General features: G+C 54.4%; 1 protein-coding gene across 2 annotated transcripts in view; it reads right to left on the bottom strand.

Moving 5' to 3' along the window:
- The window catches only part of MPPED1 (metallophosphoesterase domain containing 1), a 79,810-nt gene that overhangs the window by 44,818 nt on the left and 12,967 nt on the right, over nt 1–22,025 (bottom strand). For both annotated transcript variants that reach the window (XM_022596962.3, XM_089921426.1), the window contains exon 2: nt 13,858–14,039. In XM_022596962.3, the coding sequence (XP_022452670.1) occupies nt 13,858–14,039 (182 nt within the window). The remainder of the gene's footprint in view (nt 1–13,857; nt 14,040–22,025) is intronic.

Here is a 22,025-nt window from a genome sequence, read left to right as displayed (position 1 = left end):
CATGCCTCAATGAAGATCCTTCACGCGACAAAGAAAATCCCTGTGCCACAACTAAGACCCAGCGCAGCCAAATAAATAAATATTTTTTAAAAAGGAAGGCATCCGTGCATGATGTTAATAATAGTAATGAAAGCTCCCATCAACTGGGCATCTACTTTTTGCTGGGCACTTTAGATGCATTCATAAAATAGCCACAACAAAAACAGTAGCGGCATTTATTATTATGTGTTTATCTCACACCAGGTCCTATGGTGAGCCCAAATCAGTCCCTGCCTCACTGAACCCTCCCAATATCAGCCCCCTTTTACAGATGAGAAAACTGAGGCTAGGGGAGAGGATATAACATGCCGAAAGGCAGGTGGCTTGGAAAAACGGAGCCACAATCCAAACCCGAGGGGTGTATCCAGACCCACACGCTTGAACAGGATCCCAACTGCAGTGTCTTATTCAATCCTCACAATAGCCTACAAAGAAGGTGTGTCAGCCCCACACTGTAGATGGATACACTGAGGCCCAAGAGAGTAATGACTTTCTCAAGGTTGCACAGCAGGCATGTGGCCAGGTAGGGCTGGGGAGGCAGTCCCACCCGCTCCAAAGCCTACATCCTTTCCACTGGCTCCTCTGTCACTTCAGGAATTTAATTTATAAATAATAAATGGTAATAGCGAATGCCTACTGGGGCTGGTGCTGTCCGTGGTGCTGAAGACGCAACATGCCTGAGATAGACAAGATCCCTGCCTTCCAGAAGTGGACCTTCGTGGGATATTGGCAATAAAGGAACAAAGAATTAAGTACCAGGTCAGGTGAGGATAACAGATATGGAAAAATGAAGCCAGGTGAGCAGGACAGGGTACACTGGGGTAGAGAAGCAGATCAAGGTAGGGCCATCAGGAAGGCCCCTCTGGAAAGGTGACCCCTGAGAGCCAGGAACTGGGTGACCTCGGGGAAACCACATTCCTGCACCGGGTCTCAGTCTCTTAATCTGTAAAGTGGGGATGGCATTACTCAGGACCCAGGCTGTTTGCTTCAAGGGAGAAGTGAGCAAACAACATGAAAGCACTTTTACACTGTAAAGTGTCATCCAGAAAACAATCGTCGCTGTTCAGCCCTCGTGAGACTTGTATACAAGCTTTGCAGCAAAATGTGTTTTTCACGTAAGAAATGTAAGGTCCCATCAACAACTTAAACATGACTTTATTTCATTGGTCCTGATGTTATAAAGTGTTACTCCTGACCATAAATATCAAAACAGACTTGGTAAGGAGGAATCTGTTAATAGCAAGGGTTGGGATTTTCTGAATATACAAGGGGAAGTTCCCACATGAAACAGGTCACCTTAGGCATTAAAAGAAATAATTTAAACATTTTAGAAGAGCATAGGCCTCGATTTCACTTTAATTTACTGTGCGATCTTGGGCAAGCTCTTCGCCTAAGCTTGGTTCCTTCTCCCATAGAGACAGGAACAGCAGAGACCTCAAGGGGGTGTCTTGCCCCTACAGTAGCCGTTAACCCCCTGTGGCTATTTAATTTCAAACTAACTGCAATGAAATGAAACACATAAGTCAGTTTCTCAGTCACACTAGCCCCATTTCAAGTGCTCAAAACCCACAAGAGGCAGGTGGCCGCAGAACTACTGGACAGCTCAGGTCTAGGGCCTTGCTACTCAGCGGCTGGGAGCTGGCGCGAAATGCAGATGCTCCAGCCACCCCAGGCCTGCTGCATTGAGATCTGCACTTTAACAAGATCCCCCCCCCCAACCTCTCTAGGGAAATCTCATGCACCTGAAGTCTGAGAAGGGCTGCCTGGGAGAGAGCAGGTAGGGAGACACCCTATGAGAAGGCGTAGCTCTGTAACAATGACAAGGATGACAGGGCACTTTCCATACCCTCTCTTAGTGGTGGCCACAGTCTCCAAACCGAACTAGTCACAGAACTTCTGACAAAGGCTGCGCTGAGTCCAGGTGCAGAAGGCAGGCAGGGGAAGGTGGTGTGGACAGGAAAATGGAATCCCTCAGACATTTCAGAAGTTTGTGTGCACACGGGGACAGAATATTTCAATTCTGTGCTGGCCAGGATTTTCTGACTTGTTGACTATTCCTGTTTTGGAATGAAGTCCAACATGAAAATGACATTTAAAAAAAACCCACAGGCTGACTTCATATCCAAACACATCTCTCCATGTTTGTAGAAAAAAAAAAAGAAAGAAAGAAAAGGAGCATACCAGCAAGAGAATCTTGCTTCCCCCAATTCGTGAATGGCCAGCAAGCTATTTCTCTTTCAACCAACGATTTCCTCTGATGGTTCCTCAGCCTTGCCCCAGCGCTGACGCTGACGAGTGAAAATGCCTCAGAGCACAAGTTGTTTTTAACACTTCATCTCTCACCTGCACAATCACCAGCCTGGGAGGAAGGCATCAACATCCTCCACTGGACGGATGAGGAACCAGAGATGCAGGGCAGGGGAGTCACCTGCCCTCCGTCTCACACCTGGGAGGCAGGTGAGTGTCTAACCTGATCACAGGCTACCACTTCACCCAGTTCTGTCTCCACCGTGTCATGGCCTTTTCTTGTTTATATTTCTCTTGAGTAGGAGTCTTGGTTGTTTTGCTACCCACTGTATCCTCGGCATCTAGCAGAGTCTAGAACTAGGTATGTGCTCAGTAAATGTGTGTCGAATGAACGAATGAATGAACTGTAATGGCAGCAGCACCTCCAGCCTCATACCCTTGGTTAGCCTGCCTCTTCGAGCTGGAAGGCCTGCATCCCACCGTCCACTAGTCCGAACACTATCTAAATGCCAAGGACCCTGTCAAGTGCCACTTCCTACGTGAAGCAACCCCACCTACCCTACTTGGTCCCCACGCAGCCTCTGTTTCTCCCACTTGCCCCTCAGGCCCTCCATGGAACTCCAGCCACGTGCCTCCTTGCCGGTCTTCAAATGTGCCATCAACGCTCCTGACTAAGAGCTGCTGCCTCTGTCCAGAATGGCGCCCCCCCCAGACATTTGCATGGCTGGCTCCCTCCATTCCAGTCTCTGCTCAAATGTCACCTCATCAGAGGGTGATGTCATGCCCTGTCCTCTTATCCCTGATCCCCCAACATATCAAAGCTCTGTTTATCCACGGCCTGTCTTCTGTGTGTTCACTGCTACATCCTCGGTGCCCAGAATCAGGCCCTGCACGTAAAAAGGGGTCAGCAAACACCCATTGAGTAAAGAATCAGGTGCAAATGGGAAAACACACAATAATGATGATGACTACTATGGGACAGGGTTAAAACAAGTGAGAAGGGAGACACCAGACAGCAAAGATACATAAGACGGTGGGAGGAGGGGCGGGGGGGGTGCATTCCAGGGACCTTCGGGCAAGAGTGGCAATGTTGATTAATTTTAGGCTAAGTTGGATATGCATATTAAAATATTATGAGTAACCACTAAACAAATCGAAAAGGAATGTAGAATTTCCAAACCAGTAGAGGGGAAAAAAAGAAACTTCAATCAATCCAAAAGAAAGCAGAGGAGGGAGACAGAAAGCACAAAATGAATGACAGAGATGTTTTATATACTGGGAAAGACTAAACAAATATTCATTGTTATTACTCAAGTACAAACATCTTTACCGAGGTCCTCCTACACAGAAACGACCAGGGCACAGGTCTGATCCCCAAGGGACTCACAGCTGAATGAAATGGACATCAAACGTCCACAGGGGATGGACCATTCAGAGGGGCTGGCACATTTCCTCCTCCCATAATCACAGCCATTTGCCAAATGCATCTATCTTTTTCACCTTGGCCCCCAGGAAGCTCAGGCTCCAATTTCCAGCCCACAGAGTCCACATGAGCCCCAGGTGTTGATATTCTAGGCGCTCCCTCTGAGCTGCTCTGATTTCTTTTTCTTAACGCTGGCTTTTAATTTATCATCAACACTCTACCATTTTACTATTCTTATTGTTTTTATAAACCGTCTCAAATCCTTTGACACAAGGTGGGGTATAAATTAGCAAGCAAAAAGTCCAAACGCACAACAAAACACACAAAATAAAACGAAGGAAGAACTTTCAAAGAGCCCAGATCTTTCAGAGAAATGCCCTTCTACCTTATTTAAACATTAAAAAAAAATATTTTTTTAACTTAAGGCAGAGATTTTTAGGATGATGGTCTTAAAAAAAAAATCACTGCAAAACATGTTCGAAATACACACACACACACACACACACACCAGGGGGTCTCATTTCATTTCCAAAGCCATTCTGTTGTAAATAGATAATTAGCACTTAAGCACACCTTTCAGGGGGTTTATATATTAACATGAAAATACTGTAATTATGGCTGGCCAAAATCGCTTGACTACCACTTAGAATTCTAGATTTTTCATCTTTATTAGAAGTTAACTTTCTTTTAGCCGCTGAAACACAGCTTGGCTTTGTGAGAAATTCTTTTTGGTGAAGAATAGAGCAAGTTAATCCTTTGAATCCACTGCACTCTTCCTCTAGATTTTTATCTGAGCGTTGGTCTCCCTCTCTCTGGGCGACCACTTGTTTATCAGTCACCTTGGCTGCTGCGACTACACGCAACCAAAATTCCTCAACACCAACGTGCTTCTGAGCAGACACAGCCAGAAATGACACGAACCCAGAGTCCAAAAATTTTTTTTGTTTTAATTATTCAATCTCGGGTCTTTGCGGGAAGAGCAACCTGTTTCTGAAAATGTCTGGATCAGGACATTGTATCCAACTAATGAGCAAAGGAGCCAGAAGCCATTTGAAGTCTACTGTACACATCCAGGGATGATTATTATGAGCTCTTTAGAAAATGAAGTTGGTTGGATATTTTGGTTGAAGTGACCACAGCACAAGGTTTTTCTTTTCCTTTTTCGTTCGCTTAACAAATACTTGGCGATAAACACTTGCCCGCGTTGTCTGCTCTCTGCCCCCTTGGCCACCTCCAGGTCCACTCCCAGCCCTCCTGCCTCTCCTGGAGTCCCAGTGTCCTCCCCTGTCTGCTACGGTCATGCACCACCCAGCAGCCAAAGGGGACTTTCAAAACACTGAGTCAGGGCTTCCCTGGTGGCACAGTGGTTGAGAGTCCGCCTGCCGATGCACGGGACACGGGTTCGTGCCCCGGTCCGGGAAGATCCCACATGCCGTGGAGCGGCTGGGCCCGTGAGCCATGGCTGCTGAGCCTGCGCGTCCGGAGCCTGTGCTCCGCAGCGGGAGAGGCTGCGACAGTGAGAGGCCCGCGTACCACACACACACACAAGAAAGCAAAAAACACCGAGTCACACCATGTCCCCCCCCCCCCCCCGCTCTGTGGCCACTTTACCACTCAGAATAAAATCCACATCCTCGCCCTGCGGGTCAGCAGACTGGGGCCTCCCTCCCTGGCCTCTGCCATCACTGGGCTCAGCCCTGCAGGCCTCGGGCTGCACACCAAACAACTCAGGGCAGGGCCCTCTCCGGCTCAGGACGCTCTCGGAGAGGCCTTCCTAGATCACCTATGTCAAGACACCTCCGACCCCCGTCACTGTCACCTCGCCCTGATCATTGATCTGATTCATCCATCCAATCCCCTAAATGATCTTGTCTGTTTATAGTAAGTCCCCTGCTACGAACCTTTAAGCTGCGAACTTTCAAAGATGCGAACGTGTGGAGTACAGCAGTATAGTGTTTTTATTTCAAGCCCAGGACGTCCGGAAGCAAGTGTAAAAGCAGTGGTGACGCAGTACTATATGGCCGATTGTGTTACTTGGGTCCCGAGGCTAACTTTGCTGGGCGTACAGACAAATTGGACTTAGGAACGTGCTCTCGGAACGGAACTCGTTCTTATGTAGGGGACTTACTGTGCTTTGCTTATCGCATGACCCTGCACTCGTCCGCGGGCCCTCCTGGCAGGGGCTACATGGGTCATCACCAAATCTCCAACACCAAGACAGGGAACACAGTAGGCCCTCCGCTCAAGACATGGGATGACTGGGATGCGTGTGGACCCCTCCCCTGTTCTCCCGCGGTCATAGGCCAGCGGGAGAGACAGACACAGCTCAGCTCACCCACAGCGGGGCTCTGAGGTCAGCAGGAGTGTGGGCCGGGAGGGGAGATGAGCGGGAGCTCCAGGGGGGCTTAGTCAACACATGGTGTAAACGTCACATTCTGTGGATGCAGACGTGGACACCCAGAGGGAGAAGCGAGGTCGCCTGGCCGATGAAGGGCAGAGTCAGAAGTGGCCCCAGGACCCCTTGGCTTCAGCGCTCCGTCCCCAGCTCTGCCGAAGAGGCTGTGAGTCCTGACCTCGGTCAACGTGAGGCCTGTCAGACTGGACCTGCTGGCCAGCTGAGCTGCCCACACCCTGGGGACTTCGGCCAGTCCCAGGAAACCCATCCCTCCCCCAACACGCTGGCCGCGTGGGGCAGGACAGCGGGATGACTCTGCCCAAGGAAACCCAGAAGGTGTCCGGCCCCAAACCTGGGGTGTGCACGGCCCGGGCGGGGTCACCCAGGTCCTGTCTCTCAGGCCTGATACGCTGGATGCCCACCGCGGAGCTTCCACGGCCCGTGGCACTTCCACGGCCCGGGGCAGGTACCGGGCCTAAAGAGACACAAGTGAACACACACAGGTAAGAGACTCTGGGAAGAAGGTGTCCCACTGTGGGGAGGCTGGAAGGATGGAGGTAAAAACAATTTGTCTCAGGAATAAGACAAAAGCAGCGACTTGGACAAGCTGCCGGGGACAGAGCTGTGGGGAGTGGTGAGCCAGAGCAAAGCCTTCCCGAAGCCTGGCCTCACCCCAGAGGAGGGGGAAGGGATAGAAGCGAAGGGCCGAACCTGGGCAGTGGGTGAGGAGGTCAGCAACCTCTAGCTGCATCCGAAACAACTGTTTCCCACAGAGAATAACAGTTCTGTGCCAGGGAGCAGCCTCCTGCTTCCTGGGGATCCTGGGGAGCACGGAGATCCTCAGCCCCACCTGCAGCTCCTGCCACGGGCTCCTGAGTCCAACAGCAAAGAGGCAAAAGGACGGAGTGGAGCCCATCTCTGCACCAACCCCCTATGGCCCTCGGGCCCTCAACGCAGTGGCAAATGAGGCAAAAAACAAAGAAATCACCTCGGAATGATTTCTCCCTTTCCCTTTCTCTCCCTTCCTCCCTCACAGATTTTAATTAAGGGTTTACTTGCAAAAGACCTAGCTCTATTTAACTAAATCCTTGGACCCCTTTTACATTGTCTTATATATTGTTTTATGCTAGGGCGCCAGTAAAAAGTTAATTATAACTTCTAAACTCTCCATTGCCAGTCCTCATCTTCCTCCCCTGCCTGATGCCACTAAGGGTAGTGCCACTTAATTAACCACCCCCTTGTGGGTAACCAGACCTCTCGACGCTTTCTTCAACAGACTCCCGTGAGCACCCCTGGGGACAGGCTGGGCTGGGTCCTGAGGACCTGCACGGACTAGGCGCCATCTCAACCCTCGAGGGGCTCACAGGATCCTGCAGGAGGAAGGGGAGGCGGGCAGGACAGCCCACTTGGGACCCCAAAGCAGCTCGGCAGGTGATGGAAGTGAGTGAAGAAGACACGGGCAGGACAGACAACAGCAGGGCGAAAATAGTGGGTGGCCCTGATGGCCTCAGAGGGAAGGGAGCAAGGATACCGGAGCTGTGGTTGGGAGGGTCTCCGTGGAGGCCTACGTCTTACGACATAGCCTCTGGGGATGGGGCTGAGGTCTGGGAGTTCAGTTTGGGACCTAAAAAACGAGTCTAAAATCCTGGTGAACAGCCAGGAGGAGGTGTCTTCTGAGAAGACTGATTAATATACCGGCTGGATCTCAAAGAGGGATCAGGTCTGGGAGGAGATGGAGGTGTCTGCGAGTCTGGGCAGAAGCAAGAGCAGGGGGGTATGACTATCATCTGGAAAGAAGGGGTCGAGAGGCCCACGGTTGGTCCCAGGAGGAGCCACTTTCAGCGAGAAGGAGGAGAACCAGGAACAAAAGGAGGAGATGGAGAAGCAGGGAGCCCAGAGAGGGAGGTGTGGAAGCTGGGGAAGGAGAAGCCAAGCTGGACGGGGCAGCATCAGGCAGGTGGGGAGGCGGAGAGGAGGGGTGAGCACCCGGCTGTGGCCTCTGGGCAGTCGCTCTGAGGCCAGTGCCGGGGTCTGAGGCTGCAGGAGCCGGGGGTGGGAGCGAGGGATGCGGTGGCTGCAGGCTTCTCCTGACAGGGGCGTGGGGAGGCCAGCCTGGCCCCTGCCAGTCGCAGAGAGCAGGCTTTCCGGCATCCTATGAATCCCGTCTCGTGAACTGACAGTTCTTGAGGACATGGCTGTCACTCAGAGCCAGAGGCAGAATTTGGCCTGGTGTTCTTCCCTCGGGGAAGATGCAGGCGTGTCGCGGCCTCAGGGTCAGGCGCTGCCTCTGCAGATGGCATCCTGGGAGGCGGGTGCTCCTGGGCGCTCGGCCTCTGTCCCCACCCTCAGCACCCCCCAGCTTCCAGTGGCGAGCCCAGGCTCACCTGCCGGCCTCAGCTCCTAGGCTCATCCTGGAGACCCCCACTCAGCCTCTGCCCTTTCGCAGACCCTCCCGGAGTCCCGTACTGCGACAGCCATGCCCACACTCTTCTGCGTCACAGCCCGGCCCTCCTCGAAGCCCCGTTTACTGCTGTCCCACCCAACAGCAACCAGCCCTGCTGGGGACGCAGGGACCAGCTCACAGTGCATGCACCCCGAGTCTACGTCTCTGTCCAGGGCCTCCCCCGGCTGAGGCACTGGCTGGTGCTAGGGATGAGACTCGCCCTGCCCTCCAGGGGCTGACAGTCTCAGGGGGAGGCAGGGCGGACGGGAGGCATGAGGACACAGACAATTCCCTCCACAAGGTGAGGGCCACCACCAAGGACTGAACAGGGAGCCCTGGGCGCACAGGGAGAAGGGACCAATGCCGCCCAGTGGGGCAGGGAGAAGCTTCACAAGAACGACATTTAGGGGTGGGTAGGACTCTGTCGGGTGGATGAGAAAGAGCCTTCCCAGCTGGGGGACGAGCATGAGGCAGGGCCCAGGTGGGGCACTGGAGTCTGCCAGTGTGGCTGGAAGAAGATGGCTCGCCGACCTTGAGGCTCGTTGATTTCCCTGTGTTCGTAGCGGACTCAGCTCAGGGAGAGGCAGGCTTCTTGCGACAACAGCTGCCACTTCCGGAGGGCTTCTCCTTGCGCTAAGCACTGTATGGGAACATGATTCTTCAACCCTCCCCACCCCCATGGGGTAGGTAAATAATTCTTCCCATTTTACAGATAAGGCACAGAGAGGTTGAGTGGCTAAGCTAAGGTCACACAGCAAATAAGAGGCTGAAGCAGGGGTGAAGACAGGTCTGCCTGACTTCCAGGAGGGAGCTCTTAACCTTCATGCCGTCCCACCTCCCTGCACAGACACGACTTACTGGGCCAACCAGTCTGTGGGCTCCACGCTGCCGGTCCATCATCACGCAGTTACTGCGGGGGAGCAAGGAGCTTCCAGCACATCCTTTTCCATTTTCAGCCAATTTTGCTCTTCTTTTCACTCTTTATAGCCAGAAAGCCCATCCTTAGCAATTTTTTAGCTGCTTACGGGGACATTTACAAATCAAGCTGGTGTTTCTATTTCATGAACGTATTTGGGATATTAACGGCCGAAGGGAAAAAGGGTCTGCTCAGAGGGGCCCTGTCATCCCCAACCCAGCGCCCCCCAAAGAACACAGACCCAGACAGAAGCCTGCAAGTGGGCAAAACGTGGACACCACGCACACCCAAGCCAAGAGCAACACAGCCGACAGCAAATTACAGCCGCGTAAGTTTAGCCACACCTCTCCCCAGTTAGGTGCCTCTTACAAGGAGGGCCTTTACTAACTTTTTAAATCTTCTCCTGTCTGTCTGGAGGTGCCCCCTGGAATATGATTTTAGATGCTTTCCATAAGATCAATGAACAGGGAAGAAGCTGGTTATGAATTTCAACTCTGTAACTTTCTCACTCGGGCGGAGGAAGGGCTTGGCCAGTGGACCTGAGAGGTGGATGGGGCCCCGCTGGCCTAGGGAAGGGGCTCCAGGGGAGAGCTTCTGAGCGGCTGGATGACACCAGCACTGACCTGAGCCCAGCGCGGCCCCTAGCCCCATCCTGGGACACACTGCACCAGACACCAGAGAGGCCAGCATTTCTTTAAAAACAGCGAGATTTTAGTGTTGCCTTTTTAAAGCTACGAGAATAATACATGCTCCTTATAGAAAATCAGAGGGAAAAAAGAAAGAGAGAAACATAAAGAAGAAAATAAAAATCCCTCATGATCCCATCTCCCAGACATCGCTTCTGGAACATTCCAGAGCCTTTGCCCTCACTGGCCTTGCTGTCTCCGCAATCCAGGCCTTTTTAAGGGTCACTCCCACACACAAACCTTCCCAAAGACCCCATGGCACTTAGAATCAAACCCAAACTCCTGCCGCTGGCCCACAGGGCGTATCTGAACCAACCGGTGACAAACCCTCCACACTGCACACCTGCCTGCCTGCCCTCAGGTCCTCTGCAGCCGCTGGGCCCCTGCCTGGAATGTCCCTCCTACATCACCTCACTCTCACCTCCACATCTCACCCAAAGCCACCTCTTCAGGGAGGCCTTCCATGGCGCCTCAAGGGGCTCTCAGTCACCATCACGCCCCCTGGGCCAGCGCTCTGCCATCCTCAACACGTGAACGGTTCTCTTACTGCTTCTGGTGTGTCCACCCATCCACTGTGTCCCCATCACCAGACGCAGCACCCTGTCCTCACTCCCCACCATCGCCCACTGCGTGGGACACGCTTGCACAGAGCTCTCAGTGAGGTGTACTGAATGGACGAATGAATACCCCTGCGGTCTTCGCTGAGAGCGTGTGCGTGTGTGTGTATCTGCAAGAACTGCCCACACAGCTGAGATCGCAGGTCAACTCCACACACTTTTACACACAAATCATCTACCGCTTCTCCCTGCAACTCAACGTGAAGGCTCAGGTCAAGTAGGTCCCACTGCCTACTGTGGGACCAGCCCATGCCCCCCACCTCTACCCCAAGGGGGCCCTGATCTGCAAACACCAGCTCCTGGAGGCAGTAATAACACCTACACAGCCCTTTACAGTTCACACACTCAAACATTTCCTCCATCCCACTGGAGTCTCAAAACAACCTGCCTCCAAAGAGGCAGGCAGGTCAAGGGGAGCCTGACCACCCCCAGTTAAAACGAGGCCAGGGGGGCTCAGAGCGGTCACATGACTGCTATCTCCTGGGAGAAAGCTGACCCTGGACGTCTGGTCCCAAAAGGCACAGCCCACACCTTAACTTCGAATCAGTGAGGTTTCACCATAAAAACAAGAGAGGTGATAACAGAGGAGAGGACGAGAGCTCAGCTCTGGAGTCCAACTGCCTGGGTTTAAACCCAAGCTCTGCCACTTACTAGCTGTGTGACCTTGGGCAAGTTCCTTCACTCCTCTGGGCCTCGGTTTCTCCTCTGTCAAGTGGGGATGACAATAGCTCCCGCCTCGTTCCCTCATCAAGAGAAGCAAATGATTTAATAATATACATAAAGGGCACATGCCAACACTCAATAAACACGGAGCCCTTTATAACAACCACCCTGAGCCCATCTCTGCCACATCACCACACCCCTGGCACGTGAACCACCAGCCCACAGAGGTGAGTCACCTTGCGCAGTGGGCCAGTTCCCAAAAAGCCAGCTGCAGACGGACCGCTATAAACCCACTCCTACTGATGCCCTAACTCACATGCAAATTCCTCCAGCTCTGTCACTCTTCAGGCTGAAGCCCCGCCCAGCCCACTTGAGTGACAAACACTGACATCTGCAAACACTTCAAGGCTGCCAAGGGGAGAGGTTCCTTTTGTAAAAGGGAGACCCCTCTGTAAGTTCACCCTTCCCACCCGTGATGATCCAGGCAAATAAATCAATCCCACGTCAAGTGCAGACATGAAGAAAGCCTCCTAAATTCCTCCAGCACACAGTTCTGACTTCTGTTAGGAGGCGAGTAAAGAGATTCTCCTAAAATGGCCACATCTCACCGTGCTGGCCCTCCCAGGCCCCTGCTCTCCCCTTATCTGCAGAGTCTCAGGGATTCCCCACCCCTCTTTCCAGGCTCATCACCCTCACGTTCTCCAAACCTCCTCCCTCCAGTCACAACACGTCATGCCACCTCTCAAGTGTCCCCCCGCAGGCTTTGGCCTCCGCTGTCCCCTCAGCCTGCAGCTGCTCTGTTCCCAGCACCATCGCCCAGCTCCCCAGGCCGGGCCCAGCCCAACGGCAGCTTGTCCCAGGAGCCGCCCCAGCCTGGGAAGAGGCCACCACCAGCCTCTGCACTGAGATCCCACAGCCCTTGGCCACCACCCCCCTGGCACATGCAACTGTTGGGTTAATTTCTCACTCAGCTTGGAGACGAGCACGTCTGGGCCGGGGGGACATCAGAAATAGTCCCTCACTTCGGGAACCTCAGTGCAGGGGAGCCGACATCGTCTTCTGTCAGATAGGGGTCTAAACAGCACCCACCCCAAATGGCTGTTCCTCAAATTCAACCAGGCAGTGGTGGTAAGGAGCCTGGCACACAAGCAGGTGCCCGACCACCAGCAACTCCTGTTCTCTGCCTGGGACACGGACTCAGCTCAGCCTCACATCTTTTGAGACCCACAGCAGGGGGACAAGAAACCAGCCTCCATGAGGGTCCCCTCCTAGGAAGCAGCCCGGACCTGGAAGCAGCACGGGGCGTGGGGAGAAGCCCAGGGCAGACTCACCGACAGGAGCCCCTCCCATCCCAGCCTTCACAAGGCTCAGCCCAAACAGGCCCCTTGACGAGAACTTCCCATTTGAATAATCAATATTTAAAGCTCCAAGCCTGCCAAGGGGAGTGCAAGGCCTTGCTTGTAAATATTTGTCTCGACTGGCAGAGCCAGCCTCTCCCGCTGCAGCCACCCGCCTCGCTCCTGACCCCCCCTCTGCTTGCACAGCTCCCAGCCAACTGCACAGCGGGATGCCCCTGGGGAGGCGGGGGACCGTCTGGCGGCCACGAGGGGCTGCACGGGGAGGTGGGCCCGCCCCGTACCCAGGCCTCTGTGTCAGCAGCCCAGTACACCGGGCAGCCCAGGGGCCACCACCCATCTGTCTCCTTGGGCCATGGCAGAGAGATTCGCTGTGAGGTGTCTCTGGATTCCAAGCAAACGGCTTTTCCCAGGGGGCACCCCAGATTTATGTCTTTCTTATTTTGAAAGAAAGCAAAGCCAAGGACAAAACCCTAGGGGCGTGCTTGCAAATCGTGGCCCACCATCTCCTATGGCGTGGGACGGCACTCCGCTGCCCACGGAGGAACCCACACCGGGCCCCCTGGGCTCCTGCTTGGGGCCACGGAGGCCTGGAGGGTCCCCTCACTGGAGAAGCCGTCAATGACGGTGGGTGGCTGTACCTACCAGCTGAGGTGCCTGCCCTGACATCACTGTTCCCAGAGAGTCATTCATTCATCCGCCCATTCAGCCACTTATCCGCTCATCAATTATTTACTCGGCATCTACCTGTACCAGGCACTGGGGGCTGGACACACAAGTGGACAAAAACAAACCTGGACAAAATCCCTTTGGGAGGAAGTCTCCCAGGCCAAAAAAATCCCACCAACAAATGGAAAATCACAGCAGAGACAAGCGCTGGGGTAGGAGACCTCCTAGGTGTCATGGGAGAGTGAGAGGGGTGTGGCCTGGTCCCGGAGGTCAGGGGGCTTCCCAGGGGAGGTGGACAGGTGACAAGGTCCAGGGAGGGGCCGGGCAGAGCAGGGAGGAAGGACGGTGGGCAGGGGGCCGCCCGAGTCCGGCTGCTCACAGGCACCACCCCTTCTGGCACCTACCCAGCCACTCGTTGAATTTCTTCACCTCGCTCGGGAGCCCCAGTTCGGTGAAGTCCCCGGCATGGATGAGCACGTCGCCATAGGGCATCTGGATGGGGTCCGTCCTCGAGTGGGTGTCAGACACGCAGACAAAGCGGGTGTATCCGGGCGGCTTGGGGGCGTCATGAGGCACCGGGTCCACCCTGAGGGGAGAGAAGATCATGGGGTCATGGGGCCGCGGCACTGGGAGCCTGCAGCTCACGTCCCATCAACTCAGACCACAGCCAGGTCAGATCACACGTGGTCCAGATCACATCCGCCTGCCCACCTGCGTCCGAATCCTGCCCCTCCTGATCACTAGCCGGGCAAAACATTTCCCCCTGAGCCTCAGCTTCCCCTCTGTAACGTGGGAAGCCCTGAGGGTTGTTGCGAGGTAATGAGTGGGAAGGGCTGACAGGTACAACCGGGCACCTGTACCCACGTGCACCTGTATGGCGACTACAGCTAACCTGCTGCTTGACAAGTAGTACCTCTCTACCTTTTTTTTTTTCTTTATCAGTGCTTAAGGGGCCTTTTTGTCTTTTTTCTTTTTTTTTTTTTTTTTTTTTTTTTTGCGGTACGCGGGCCTCTCACTGTTGTGGCCTCTCCCGTTGCGGAGCACAGGCTCCGGACGCGCAGGCTCAGCGGCCATGGCTCACGGGCCCAGCCGCTCCGCGGCATGTGGGATCTTCCCGGACCGGGGCACGAACCCGTGTCCCCTGCATCGGCAGGCGACTCTCAACCACTGCGCCACCAGGGAAGCCCAAGGGGCCTTTTTAGATGTTTTTTCTACTCACCCCTCTCTCATAAAGTTCTAACACCACAGATACGCTGTATATCTGTTCATTTACTGTGCGTGTATCTGTGCTTTAGAATCAGAGTAAGTTTTTTTCACCGCCCCCAAACCAGTTTTCACCCCCTTGGGGGGTGCTATCAGCCCCATCAGGGATGCATGGACTGAGCTCCACCTTCCAGCTGGAAGATCCAACTCTCTGGCACTGTGCAGAGACAGCACAAGTAGCATCCGGGCAGAGCCACGAGGGAAGGGGGGAATTTCGTGGGAACTTGTGAAACAAAGCACTGAAGATAGGCAGCAATTTTCCAAAACTATGAGATGGTCCGATCGGGTTTAGAACAAGGGCTTTCCAAGGTCCTGTAGGAAAACAGTTCTGGAATCAGAAGACCAGGCTTCAGATCCCAGATCTGCTGCCCGTCACTAATGTGTAACCTTAGGAAAATGTCTGGCCTTGGTTTGCTCGTCTGTCAAATGGAGCTACCTCATTAGGCAACAATGCTCAGAAAATTAACAAGCTGCACAACTGTTAAGCTCTTGGTCCCGGGGAGCCCCTGGGAGCCTTCTCGTGGCCCCCCCAGTTCAGGGCTCTCCCCGAGAGCCACACTCTGCCTCCTCAGCTGACTGATTTTTCCAGGCTCAAAACTCTGAAAAACAACGCAATGACATTTCAACGAGCTGCTCTCTCCCAACGAGGATGCCGCTCGAGGAGTTGTGTTTAAATCTAATTATGCGCCAAACCAAAAGCGGCACCACATCAGTTACATAAATACTTTTAAAGACATCTTTCTAATTATCCTTTCTTTTCTTCAGACAAAATACTTCGAAGGAACGTAACTAGCACCTTACGAGAGACGCGGGTTCGGCATGCTGATGTGCGGGGAGCACTAGCACGCCCCGTCCATCGCAGCTACAGCGTCACATCGGCCCCTCCATGTCACCAGGCTGCGGCGGGAGGGGGTCGCGGGGCACCTCTCTGGGGGTGGTTAAGTCAAGTTAGAATCCCAGCAGGTCAGAGTTGGACCCGACCGGGGAGAAGAGGAAAAATCCCTGAGTCTGATCATGGCAACAGGAGGGTTCTGGAGCCCTTCTTCATCCCTCTCGTTCCTTCATTCATTCCCTCATTCATTCAACACAACACATCCTGAATGCCTACTGGGTACCAGCCCTGAGCTCAAAGCTGGGGAACTGAATGAACCAGACCTGATCCCAGACTGATGGTGGAGACAGACTTGGCCAGGAAATGACAATAAAGTCACAAGATTTGATGGGACAGCAGAGGGGCTGGGGGCCAGAGAAGGCCCTAACCTGGCCTGGGGCCCCCTGAACTTTCCAGGAGAAGGTGATGCCTGAGCTGGTCTGGAAGCTCAAATCTCCCTCCCAGTAATTCCTGCCACTCCTCTGTCCTCTGGGTCCCTCGCCCCACCCCATGTGACAGTCTTGCAGGGAGCTGGCCTGTGAATCCACCTGTCCGCCCCTAACACAGCTGACTGGACCAAGGCAGCCAATCACTACTGGGCTACTGGCCTGGCAAGGAACATGAGTGAGCCAATCAAATTCATTCAAATTCATTCATTCATTCTTTCTTTCCTTCTTTCTTTCCCCCTCACATACACTGAGGTTGTGAGGACACCACAAGGAAACAGAGAACAAGTCAAAGAGGAAAAAAAAAGGAGACACAGGGAGTGAGATGCCACCCCCTGTGAGTCCCTTGTGGAGGAGCCCTGAGCAGTTCCCGCCATCAGCCAGCCAAGAGCACGCGAGTTGCACCGGCGCTAGTCAGGCTGGGCCTGCTGCTGGAGCCCAAGCTCTTTAATTAACTCTGTTCTTACTTCCCTCCACCCCGAGGCTTCTGAGCTCAGTGAGGAGGCAAACCTAATAATCCCCAGAGAAAAAAAAATAGACTCTTATTTCCCAGCACTGTCCTCCGGCTATTTGGATTGCAACAAATGCTCAACCTTGAAATAATAACAACAGTAATGATATTGATGATTTCCACAGGCTGAGAGCTCATTATGTGTTAAGCGCTTTACATGCATCTGCTCTCTTCACCCTCACAATGACTGTCTGAGCAGGGCACTATGGTTGTGCCCATTTTATAGATGAGGAAACTGAGGAGCAGAAAAGGCTAACGTGCCCAGGATCTCAGCTATGGAAGCTGGTGGAGCTGGAATTTGAAGCTGGTTTTTGGTTCCAGAACTCACACCAAGCTGGACTATTTCCAGGCCTTCATTTCATTCAGTCAATCTATGGACAAATGCTTCTTGAGTGCCCCCTAAATACCAAACACCTGCTAGGCACAGGACGGGACACCCATAGAGACCACCTCGTGCAGCTCCCAGAAACCCTGCCGGTGTTTAGAAGTGAGGAAAAGAGCGAGAAGAATGAAGATACGGAGAAAGAGAACGAGAGCACATAAAGGGTGGGAGGACTCGGCAGCATCATTTGAACCCTAGATCCAGCTGTGCCTGAAGCTGGTCCAAACCTGGATTTCCTAGCTAATTATGTGAGCCAGTAAACTCTCTTTTACCCATAAGACAATTTGAATTGGGTTTCTGACACTTGCAATGGCAAAACCCTGGCTAACCCCTGAGTTCCAGCAGCCCTGTAGAGTAAGTAACTGAGGCCTGGAAAGGTTAGTCCCACATCCAGGGCACTTGCTAGTATGTTAAAGAGTAGAATTTGAACCTAGGCCTTCAGAACTGGAATTGGGGCATTTAACCTCACACCTTCTCGCGACTAGAAGAAACAAAGCAAAATGTTTATTCCAGAGTCGTTCTTCATGGACCAGAGAGAAGGTATGGAAACAAGTGTTCCTGGTTTGGGGGGGGCCAAACCCGACTTTCCCAAAGCATCTGCCTGCTGAGGGGCCCCAATCAAGGCTGTGGCTCTTTCTCTCTCTCTCTCTGAGACCTACAATCTGTCACCACTCTCTCCAGCCTCACAAGGGACCTTCCCACCGGAATCCTGGCGGCAGGGATGGTGCAGAATAGAGAATGCAGCCTCCGGCACCTGGACCCAGCCTGGCACCCCGGCTCGGCGACTTCCTCGCTGTGCCCTGGACCCTCCCATCCTCCAGTCCAGCTCTGTAAGGTGGGAACCACCCAGGGCTGCCCCCTGCCGCCCATTTCCTGTGCCCTGGACCCCTTCTCGGTCTCTTTCTCCCCTAAGCCATTGGCTCCCTGGAAGTGCAGCTCCTGGTACCAAAGACTCATGTGGGCATCAGAAGCAGAGCCCACTACAGAAGCAGAGCCCATCCCCCCACTACTTCCTGGGGAAATAGGGTACACTGAAAGCCAGGGGGTGGAGAGCAGAGGACTCGTTCCTTCAGTGAAGTTCCAAAACCATGTCCAGCCACGTAACTGGACACGAGCTGTGGCGTTCTAGAATGAGAGAGACCGCTGGTCCCCTCCTTTCATCCTACAAGTGGGGAAACGGAGGCCCAGAGGAGGGCAGGGACTGGTTGGCACTGGGCCACACTGCCCAAGGCTCTTTCCACGAAGCACTGGCTCCGAGGTGACCTCCACCCAGAGTCCCTGTGCCTGCCCTTCCTCCCCACATCCTGGCTTTGCTTTTGCTGGTCTTCTGAGCTCCGGGGTTATGCCACCACCCCCAGGAAGCCCTCCTTGATCTCCCACCACACTCTTCCTGGGGCGTGCACCCTGCCTCATCCTTGCTCCCTTTTCTTTCCCTCCTCCTGTCCACTGTGCTGGGCTCGAGGGACAGCCCGTGCTGGTGGAGGGAACAGATGCTTAGAAAACTGCCCCACAAATGAATGCATAAGCACAGGCTGAAGCCTGGGTCACGAAGGGGAGGCTCTGAGTGCTTAGATCGGGGTGGGGGGCCGTTAGGAAGGTCTGGGGAAGGGTCAGGGAAGGTGTCCCCAAGGAAGTGACACCTGGGTGAGATCTGAAGGATGAGTCTATGTTGTCAGGACAAAGAGTAGGGGAGGCAGAGGGAACAACGGAATGTCCCAGAAAACACGTAAAGAACAAATGTGTATGGGGGGGTGGGAGGAATTGGGAGATTGGGATGGACACATATACACTATTGATACTATGTATAAAATGGACAACTAATGAGAACCTGCTGTATGGCACAGGGAACTCTACTTAACGCACTGTGGTGACCTAAACGGGAAGGAAATCCATAAAAGAGGGCATATATGTATATGTATAGCTGATTCATTTTGCTGTACAGTAGAAACTAACACAGCACTGTAAAGCAACTGTACTCCAATATAAATTAATTTAAATAAAAAACATAAATGTCCCAGAAACCAGAACTGCACCTGGAGCCCTTGGGGAGAGGGTGCAGGATGCTGCTTGAGAACAGACAGAGCCCAGGTCAGGGCTTTCTTCCTGCCATGCCCCCTCGGCCCCTCCCGGGGCCAAGGCTGACCCTCACTGTCTCCTGGAGACCTCTCAGTGCACAGACGGGCTAGGGGCCACCGGGTCCCTTCTGAAGCCTCCGTCTCACCTAGCGAGGGGGTCGGCACTCCAACCTGGCGCAGATGGGAGGGCCGGGGACAGGGGGCCAGTCCCAGCCTGACGCAGAGCAGTGCCCCGCCCTGCTACAGTCTTCAAGGACCCCGCACAGCCTGACGTGCTTGGAGGGTCTTTAAATGGGTTAGTCTAGTATCCACCGATGGGACTCCCTTTAAAGGCCAGAGAGGAGTCGCCATGCCTGGCACTAGCCCCGCCCCCCATAAGGTGGATCCCCAGGGTAACCCTGTCCCGCAAACACTGCTCTCACCTTCTCACTGAGCAACAGGCCACCCGTCCACCTGCCCACCCAGGACTAAGGGGCCGGTGCCTGGAGGGGCTCTTCCCAGACCACCGCAGGGTTTCTCGGCCCCCAGGGTAAGGGGTCTTCCGTCTCAGGGCCCAAAACCCAGATCCAGACATTCACTCCTCAGGCAAAGACAGCCTCGTTACCGCCAGCGTCTCTGGGGGCAACTACATAAATCACAGGGCTCAATCGGAGGCCACGTTTGGACTGTCACTGTTGTTACTAAATGTAAATTGTGGATTTATTAAATAGGGCCCCTCGCTCCCTCACCCCAGAGACAAAGCCCAGGGTGGCGATAAATCACGTGTTGGGAAGTGGCATCCATCCTCCCGCGTCTCCCTCAGTGGAGACTCGCCATGGAAACCCACGTGCTTCCCTGGTGCGCAGGGTGTGAGTCCAAAGAACGGGGGTGGGAGGGAACAGCGCCCCGCCGAGTCCCCACGCGATCCGGCTTCACCCAGCTGTGTACAAAGTTGCATTTCAAAGGTGGGTTGACCCGAGCAGGCAATGAGAGAGTACCGGATGAGGAGTCCAGAACCAGGGCGCACTGTGTGCTCTTCCCAGGACCCGGCCCAAACCCCCGGCCTCCCCAGAGCCCCGCTGCCAATAAAGCCCAGAACCCTGGCCTCCCCAGAGCCCCACTGCCAATAAAGCCCAGAACTCTGGCCTCAGGAGCAGGCAGCGCAGAGCAGGCCAGGAGGGATGCAGCGAGGCAGGCCGGTGTGAACCTGCTCCGCCCACACCAGCTGAGTGACCACAAAAAGCCGTTAAGCTTTTTCTCCACAGCACTTATTGCTACCAGGATCCTATGCTATCGCACACTTCATGACTTTTACGACATATCCCACTGAAGGGTCAGCTCAGCGCGGGCAGGGCTCTGTCCCTGATCACTGCTGTGTCCCTAGCACCTAGCCCAGCCAGCGAATACTAACAATACAGGACATTGCGGCCCGGCCCCCCTCTATGTAGGTTCACCTACCTGATCCTCAGTATTACGATGAGCAGCATTACGTAGACGGGGAAACTGAGGCACCGAGAGACACCCAACAAACAAGTGGCAGAGCCAGGATTCAAAGCCAGGTAGGCTAGCCTGGAGCCCATACTCCTAACTAACCAGTGTGCTGGGCAGATGCTCACAAACACCCCGAGAGGACGGATAAATGGATGAATGAACAAATAACCCGCAGTTGTTAAGCGGGGGAATCACCCTTCTCTCACCTGGTCATTCACTGCCCTTCCTCAGGACACAGCCCGGCCCACGGGGGCCCGCGTGGCTCCTGCCCAGCGCATCCTCCACCCAGCTGGGCGTTCCTGCACTTCCCAGCCGCCCCCCGGCTCAGACCCTGCGGCAACTTCTGCCTGGCCTGTTTCCCCCTCCCAACTTGCTGCCCTCACTCCTCGTCCTCTGGGTCTCAACCTAAAAGTCAGCTTTTCCAGAGAGTCCTTCCTCAGCCCCTTGGCCGCCCTGTCTCCTGACTTCTGTTGCCCTAGCCCTGTTCTGGGACTGGGGGCTGCCCGGCGGGGGTGTTCTACAGGACAGCTCTGCCTGCTACTACTCAGCTGTATCTGCGGTGCCCAGGGGCCCCTCTAATGGGTGTGCAGACAAATGGGCACAGACACATACCCCACCTGCTCTGCCCGAGGGGCCCGGTGCTCTCGCCCGTCCCCAGTGGCATCCGGGGACCTCAGGCACTGTCACTTCCAGCCCAGGAGGATAAACCCCAGCAACAGAAGAGAAAACCCAGCCCTGGGAGGGCCTTCCCCCCTGCAGCAGCCCTGCCAGGCCTCAAGGTCCCAGAGACCGAGACCAAGGAAGAGCGGGCCTGAGACCCAGGGCCTCCCATCCTGCCCAAATCTGCCAGTCTGGTTCCAAAATGGGTACTGGGGTTAGTTTCCCAAAGAGAAGTCGACCAAAAACTAAAGTAAGCAGCTACCGACAGGCCAGCCCTGCGGCTCCCACGGAAATGAACATTTTCCAGAGCAGGCGCTGCAGGGAAGAAGAGGGTGTTCCCAGCGCTGGAACCCACCCCCAGGCCTGGTGCCCACCTGCCTTCCAGAACCCCTTCTCCCACGAATAATCTCTCTGCACCCATCCTCTACAACAGAAGACCAGTCCCGAGGGAACCACACAGTAACAAGAGGCAGCAACCTCCCCACCCCACTTCCAGGCCCGGGTGTGGAAACCCCCTGGCTCCTTCTCTACGTGGGCCGCGTGCCACATCCTCCCGTCTCCCCGAAGGGACAGCCGCTAATACCTCACCTGACCACTGCTCCCTAGAGACGGTACTCAAGGTCCTAGAGGAAGCTGGGGTCTGTGTCCTCATGGGGGCATCTGACCCAGCCTGGGGGTCAGGGGGGCCTGCTCTGAGCCCCAGAGCCCAGGAGCATCCCCATCACAGCTCTGACCTCCATGTGCTCTCACTGGGAACTCGTGGGGCTCCCCCCTCGTCAGGGGCTTGTCAGAGACCCAGACCCAGCACAGGGGCACCCCAAAGGGGCTGAGAGAAGTTTCAGCAATGGAGCAGACGAATGTCTAAACTCTCAGATGGAGGCACGTACATACTTA

This window comes from Delphinapterus leucas, chromosome 11 (genome assembly GCF_059928025.1).
Source record: "Delphinapterus leucas isolate spDelLeu-1000000601 "Yukka" chromosome 11, BTC_Dleu_Yukka2, whole genome shotgun sequence".
Classification (NCBI taxonomy): Eukaryota; Metazoa; Chordata; class Mammalia; order Artiodactyla; family Monodontidae; genus Delphinapterus; species Delphinapterus leucas.
The sequence above is the reverse complement of the archived record's forward strand: the minus strand, read 5'-3'. Positions and strand labels throughout refer to the sequence as shown.